The sequence below is a fragment of the Haliotis rufescens genome, unplaced genomic scaffold, assembly GCF_023055435.1.
Source record: "Haliotis rufescens isolate VD_foot unplaced genomic scaffold, xgHalRufe1.0.p SCAF_8, whole genome shotgun sequence".
Classification (NCBI taxonomy): Eukaryota; Metazoa; Mollusca; class Gastropoda; order Lepetellida; family Haliotidae; genus Haliotis; species Haliotis rufescens.
The window spans coordinates 3778205-3786117 of NW_025964372.1; the positions used below are offsets into that span (position 1 = coordinate 3778205).

The 7913-nt window shown below is 41.0% G+C and overlaps 1 protein-coding gene and 1 long non-coding RNA gene across 8 annotated transcripts in view; one reads left to right on the plus strand and one right to left on the minus strand.

Moving 5' to 3' along the window:
- Positions 1–4352, minus strand: part of LOC125376854 — a 29964-nt gene extending 25612 nt beyond the window's left edge. Inside the window, exon 1 of the long non-coding RNA XR_007219343.1 lies at positions 4253–4352. This is a non-coding gene — a long non-coding RNA (uncharacterized LOC125376854). The remainder of the gene's footprint in view (positions 1–4252) is intronic.
- Positions 1–7372, plus strand: part of LOC124122361 — a 48166-nt gene extending 40794 nt beyond the window's left edge. For all 7 annotated transcript variants that reach the window (XM_046485402.2, XM_046485406.2, XM_046485405.2 and 4 more), the window contains 2 exons: positions 6032–6184; positions 6935–7372. In XM_046485402.2, coding sequence (XP_046341358.2) covers positions 6032–6184; positions 6935–7133 — 352 coding nt within the window. In that variant the 3' untranslated portion in view covers positions 7134–7372. The remainder of the gene's footprint in view (positions 1–6031; positions 6185–6934) is intronic.
- Positions 7373–7913: the final 541 nt, after the last annotated feature.

Genomic DNA, 7913 nt, shown 5'->3' on the forward strand with positions numbered 1-7913 from the left:
GCATGCTGGTATCAGTGTTGTGCCTTGTAAATATGACTGACCAATCACAGTGCAGCTTACACAGGTGGAACATTGCATGCTGGTATCAGTGTTGTGCCTTGTGGATTAGACTGACCAATCACAGTGCAGCTTACACAAATGGAACATTGCATGCTGGTATCAGTGTTGTGCATCATAATGTTGGCTGTCCAAACTTCTAGTATTTTTTTGTCTACATAGTTTTTCAAAAATATTTTTTTCTCATCAAAGTTCACTCAATGTTGAGAGTTGTTTAAGCTGTAGACCCAGGAATGATAATAGTTAAGCCTTCAGACTAATATTGACTTTTGTCACAATATGTTGTGATCATTTGAAACTAAAAATAACAATATTCCCAAAATTATTTAGGATGTCATTTTTTTAGAAGTCTTTATTTTTGCTCCCTTGAAATGCTGGCACATTTTCCTAAAGAGCAACTAGTTTGGGATTCTGAATATTGTTATTGTAGCTTTCTAGTCTTTGACCTTATTTAGGTCTAGAAGCACTGCGCTTTGTAACTTTGTTCCCTAATTAAGGTGAAAATACAGTCAACTAAGGTTATGACGACCACAAGGGACCACTAACCTAAGTTTGTTATGACAGTTGTCTGTTCTCATATACCATTTCTGGTGTCCCCCGCCGTGATATTGCTCGAATATTGCTAAAAGCGGCGTAAAATCAAACTCTCACTCACTGTTCTCATATACAGCATGTATAGTCAGTATGTGGCCAGGACCCAAAACAGTTCGCTCGTAGCAGTTTATTATTAACATAGTTTACTGTACAGGAATTGAACCCGAAAATTTAGATATTGATGTGATCATGTTGAGGAGGTTTTTTGAAAGAAATTGTGATGGATGTTACGCAATATCGTGAATGCCCTGATGACCTATTAAACCCAACCACTCACCAGATCCACTTTCACCCCCCACCTACTCATCCACCTCGCAACTTACCCACCTCACCCACCTCACCCACCTCACCCATGCATACACCACAACGATGGTACTTGTTGTTACCCTACCTGACGCTCGACATAAGGGGGCTAAAACAAGGACTGGTCGGCTCGGAGTCAGTATACTGTGTCTGAGTGGGGTATTCATGTTAAACTGAGGCATGGTATCTCAGTGGGCTAGCACTATAAATCGGCATCAGTCCGGACTAGTACAAGCAGCGGTACATGCATGTAGCTATATAAGTGCAATAATCTTGGAAGCGACATTAGACCCCATTTCACCTCACCTCACCTCACCCACTCATACACCTCACCTACTCACCCAACCAACTCACCAATCTCAGCCACCCATCTCACCACCCACCACACCTACTCATACACCTCCCCAACACATACACCACACCCATCTCACCCATCTACCTCACCATCACACCCACCCATCTCACCCATCTCAAATTCCCTTCACACTTCTCACCCACCCACCTCACCCACTCATACACCTCACTACACACCCGAGCAACTCAACCATCTCACCCACGCATTTCACCACCCACCGCACCTACCCATACACCTCACCCACTCATAAACCACACCTATCTCACCCACCCACCTCACCATCACATCCATCCATCTCACCCATCTACCTCACCATCACACCCTCCCGTCTCACAAATTCCCTTCACACTTCTCACCCACCCACCTCACCATCTCACCACCCACCTCACCAACCCATGTAACTCACCTACCAATCTCACCCACCCACCTCACCATCTCACCAACCCACCTCACCAACCCATGTAACTCACCTACCAATCTCACTCACCATCTCACCCACCAACCCATGTAACTCACCTACCAATCTCACCCACCCACCTCACCATCTCACCAACCCACCTCACCAACCCATGTAACTCACCTACCAATCTCACTCACCATCTCACCCACCAACCCATGTAACTCACCTACCAATCTCACCCACCCATCTCAGCCACCACCAATCTCACCCACCCATCTCACTCACCTACCAATCTCACCTACCAATCTCACCCACCCACCTCACTCACCTACCAATCTCACCCACCCACCTCACCCATCTCTCTTACCTACCAATCTCACCTACCCACCGCACCCTCATAATGCCTATGAAAAGGAACCTAAGTGACAAAGATATGAATTAAACACTTGCATAAAGTCTGGCATGCATTGGACTGTTTCGTTTGGACTTAATCACACATGAATGGTTACAAGTTTGACACTGACAGTCATTAGATGTGTCTAGAGCTGATGTTGTATCATGTTTCCAGTGCCTAGATAGGGCTCGAAAAATGTCTTAAACCCAACTTGTCCTGCAGGTCAAATAGATAACACTTTGTACTCGTCCTGCAATATTTTCACGTATGTTCTCAGTTATTATTTACGGCAGAAAGTACAAAAAATGTCCAGTCCATTCAAACTCGCTCAACCGTGCGTCTTGTAGTTTGTTTTCTAGTTTTTGTAGTCATACTGTTTTTGAGAAATTTTCCTTTTTTTTTAACTATTTGTTAATCAAATCATGTTTTTGTCGTAACCCCACCATACCCGTTTAAAACCTTCCCCATGTCAGCCATTTGCCCCCCAAAGACAATCATCAGCTGTTCACTATCGCTTTGACATTTAAGCGTCGATAACGAGTCGCTCCCAACAAAAACAATTTTTTTTAATCTCCGTTAAAAACTAGTTTCAATACCTGCTGCGCAAATGCACTTCCTGTTTATTTCTGTAACAGACAGTTGCCAAGTATGTCGATATTTATGATAAGATGGACATGTATTACTTTCTTATTAATTAGATTGTGCGAGAGATGAAAACATATTTCCTGTTTGAAATTATCTTGCATATTTTATTGAAAACGAATAGAGATAAATTGATACTATTGAAATATGTGTACTTGGCCGGTAGGACGAGTGTTTCTTCAATTCTTTCTCGCCCTGAACATGCTTCCACATGTCAATACGAGTGGACGAGTCGATTTTACGAACCCTGCCTCAGGCGAGTGTTGTGTCGTGGTGTGCATGCATCTCTGTGTTGTGCTCAGTACTGTCCTGTAGTGGCGTAATGATACGATGGGGTCCGATACGATACATATCCCGATACAATGGGTGTGATATGATTCGTATCCCGATACAGCACTTTTATTTCGTAAGTTGATATTCTTCCTTTTTGAAGATAAATCCCAACCCTAATCATTTGTTTTCAAATTTCAGCGATCAAAATGGGATATAATAGGGCAGAACCATACAGACTAGATGGCGCTGTGAATGTAATGCTATTTATAAACAGCTGGGAAATACTAGAGAACCTGCTTAAGCTGGTTTTTGAACAATTTCTGTTATGAATCATGTGTTTCTGCTCAAATATAACTTGTAACCTATGTCACGGTACAGGGTTTGTGTATCGATTGTATTGTATCCTCGGACTTGTATTGCGATACAATACTGTATTGCCGTATCGTTACACCACAACAACCCTGTTTATCCGGACAGTGATGATGTCCAGATAAGCAGGGTCTTGCTAAGTGTGTATCACATAGTGTCAATAATCTTTATTTCATTCCCGTGTTATTTTCATGGTTCTAAGTTTATCTTAAATATTCTGTGTGTGATGATTATAATGATAATTGTGGATGTCATGAAAGTATTGTTTACCATTAGCAAACCCTGTCAGTATGTATAAGATGACACTTGAAATCAGCTAGGGAAAAATACCAGTTCAGTAGTTGGCAAAACAGTTTTTAAGTAAGGTTAAACAATTCGCTGTAGAGAGTTGCATCCCTTGGCTATTCCACGATCTGCTGTTAAACAGACGCACACTGTACAGGGATTTATCCAGAAGTCAAGGCAAAATGCCCTTGGCATGTAGTTTGAGAGAAAATGTTATAACAAGTTGCCTATGCAAAAACTTTTGTAATTACTATAAAAAATGACCTGGGGATTTTTAATTTCAATCTGGGAAGAGTTACTTACATTTGCTCGGACTTTGGGACAAATATCAGCTTCTGAGTAGATCAGGGTGCCAGGGTGTCGTTCTACTAAGCGACCTTAGCGCTAAGGTGATCGTAACTCCCATACCCTAACATAGACTTACGACAGTCGTAGCGCTAAGGTTGTTTTGTACAACGACACCCAGGACAAGTCCCTGCTGTAATAATGATAATAACTGAAATGCTATTGAAAACACAAAATCCAAACTCACTCAGTGGAAAAAACAAAAATGTGGTATGTGTTCCCTTTACTGTCCCACATCACAGAAAATAAACCGACTGAACATTTTCAGAAAATAAAATTCAAGTGTCCAGCGCAATTAATTAAGGTTCACCCCTACTGGTCAAAACTGTAAATTAATAAACATTTTTTTGGGATGGCTTTGATCATGTTGAAGTTTGTAAGACCTGTGTGTGATTCAGGGAAGAAAAGATCCATGTGAACTGGTATTATTCCTGGAATATTGTTGAAAAAAATCCATAATTTGTTCACGGTCAAAGAGTAGGCAAAAAAAAAAATAGTCTTGGTTCTCAGGCACCGCTGCCATCGTCATAAAGTTTGACGAACGTTTCGTTTTTATTTCCATTTAGAAAATCCATAAAAATCCATAAATAGTCCAAATCCAACGGTAGTCAAATAGTGTATTCCAGTTATTTATTCATCAAGGAATACTTTTTGTAGAGAGGCCCTTTCCCAGGTCGATTGTACACAGCTGTTTTTTTGTTACACATCTGTTTATTTGGTTACATACTTGTTTGAACAACCTTAATTCTTTTTTAAAGAAGACACCACCCGCCCGCACTATATTTTCAAAAGCCATTGCCTGAGAACCATTCCTATATTTCTTTAAGCTTTAGAAATATGTTTATTAAAAACATCCCAAAGCAGCCATTACAAGAGATAGGTATGTAAGTCAGAACAAACCTACATAGATCACATCATCTAGTGTCATGGATTTGCCCAGAGTCTGTGAAGTTTGAGAATTGTTTTCGCCATATTTCTGTAATTCCTTATGTCCTGAGTACAAATCTAACTGATAGGTTTTAAAGAAGAAACAAAGCTAGTTGCCAACGTTGCCAAATACTTTGATAACATCAATACAAACGTTGCTGTCACTTCAATATTTGACATTGCCATGGCACCTGAAAGGTGTCTTGTCCCTCATCACAGCAGCTTAGACAGTTCCCTGTGTAGAGATGGGATGGACAATGAAGTACCTGGTTCTACCTTTGGTTGGCAGCGTCAGAAATAGTCCTTGCCAAACTGCCCATTGGTAAAGGTATCAGAAGGACTAGTAGAATTTTGCCCTTTTTAAGGGTTTTGCCAAATGTAAGGACTAGTGGACGAAAACCAGAGGTCCGGAAACGGTCATATGCGCCGGACATGTCCGATTGGGAATCTCAAATGTCTGATTTAAAATATTGCTTACCGGACATTTAAATTTTTCTATCCGGACATTTTAAAAAACAAACAACGCTACCTTCAGGGTCCAAATAATTGATGAGGGTTATTGTATCCCTTCAACGACTTCAGGTGAATAAACAGGCATAACAAACCTGGTCAATAAAAGTATGAAATTTGATATAAAACATCACTAGACATGATGATTTTACCTTTTAAAATGTATTTCCTGCTCTCAAAGGAATTGTTTTATATGCAGAGATTAAGATTACTGTGTGTATTTTCTCGTAAACTAAGCCGGTAATAGCAATCAGCTGTGCACACGTTTCCTCCCAATCTACCAGTGATTCAGTTAAAATGTACCCAGTGATACCACTTTAAAGAAATTTGATGCAATGGTGGGAAGAAATTGTATCTGAAATTATTATTTTATCATGGATAATATATTTCAATATTGTGTTATTTTAGTTGCAGCTTTCACCATATATACTTAAAATGATAAGAACCATAAGCGTAGCACTTTGGTACAGATGGTTTAGTTAGTTTCTTACCCTGGTTGATCCTTCTGTTGATCCGTGAGATGACCTTTGATTTACTGTTTGCGTTAATTTCCTCTCCATTGTCTGTTATTCATCAGCAGACATCGTGTTCGCCCAACTGCAACTCACGTGAAGTCCCCAGCCCGACGAGTGGTCACATCACAGCCCAGGAGGAATGAGTCTGCGTACAAAACACAGGCCCAGGGGCCCAACCCAGCCCTGAGGAATGGGCCAGACAAGACACTGCTGCTGTAAGTTGGGTCGATGGATTTAATGGGTCAAGCCTATATACTTAGAAAAGTTGTATGCATCTAAAACATTATTTCATTTTTTCAAAATCTTAAAATGTTCACTAATTTTGGGAAAAAGCCAATAGAGTGATGAATAGATGAGTGAAAAGATATTGGTTACCCAATGAAAAATGTAATAACCCAATTAACATGGAAACCCTAGAGTAAAAACTCAATTGCTTAAAAAGTTATCTGGAGCTCGGGTACCCTGATGGTGTAGATCATTGCTCATAATATCGATCACTGGTCTGAGCCGTGAAGATCCGGGGTAGAATAGATCTTCAGCAACCCATGCTTGCCGTAAAAGGCGACTGCTTGTCGTAAGAGGCGACTAACAGGATAGGGTGGTCAGGCTCCCTGACTTGGTTGATGCATGTCATCGTATCCCAATTGCGTGGATCGATGCTCATGATGTCAACCACTGGATTGTCTGGTCCAGACTCAATTATTTACAGACCGCCGTCATATAGCTGGAATATTGCTGAGTGCGTCGATAAACAACAAACAAACAAACAATCATTGGTCCAGACTCCCCAGCTGAAATATCGCTGAGTGCGGCATTAAACAAAAAGCAAATGTCATTTGACAAAAAGGCAGACTGGGAGCCACTATGATCCCACAAACAACCCACTAGTTTCAAGGATAATTTAAATTGACTCATATGTCAATACCATTGGTCACGACACTGAGTCAGTTCATTCTCCATGGCAGGTCGGAGTACACACCCACACAGGGCCCCAACCCAGCAAACAGATGTGGACCCGACCGGGGTCGAGTTCATGGGAGCCAGGGTGCCCAGGGGCCGGACCTGTCCCTCCGATGTGGACCCCAGAGTGAGATGCACAAAGGTCCAAGCATTGAGAACCTGAGCGAACCAAATGCTCTCTCCCTTCTTGTGTCGGCTGTCTAGACTCACAGTTAAAGGGGGACTAGGTGGACAAAACTTGGCAGTCCCACCAGCTTCAGTGGAGACATTGAAGACATGGACTGTTTGTCTGGTACTGACATTTTCTGATGTACAAGTTAGGGGTGAACGATACAGCAAGGTAACGATACGATACGCATCTCGACACATAGGTCACGATACGATCACGATACACACGTTCACGTCTCACGTGGAAACTTCTTGACTATAAATATTTCAGAGCAGTATCCAAATAAAAACTAACTGTTCACCATTTGTAGTAGCTATTGTTAGAAAACTTTAAACGCTTATTTCTATACATTTTGCGATATTTGACTGACAAAAATGGAGCTGGTAGTAAGTAACTATTTTTTCAAGTGTATCGTCCTGTATTGATACGAAAAAGCGTATCAGGTATAGTATTGTCACATAAAAACTGACAATGCACTGGTGCACCAGTGTATCGTTTCACCCACAGCAGATGTACCAGTTCATGATTGGCCAACGAACACGGCGACAGTGTTGCAGTTACCATGTTTCTTGAGTTCTTAAGTCCAGACGTATTATGGAGCCTGGTCAGTCTTTAAACAGGTGGACTGATTCAAACTGATCTAAATAATTTATTATACCCAACCTTTTTGCATGTCAGTAATACTCTCGCCATGCCTGTGTATTTAGATCTGAAACTCATGTAACAAGACTGATTGTGATTTAATAACAAGGTCAGCAGGATCCCTATTGACATAATGTTTGCATGGCATCTATGATTATAATACAAATATCTTA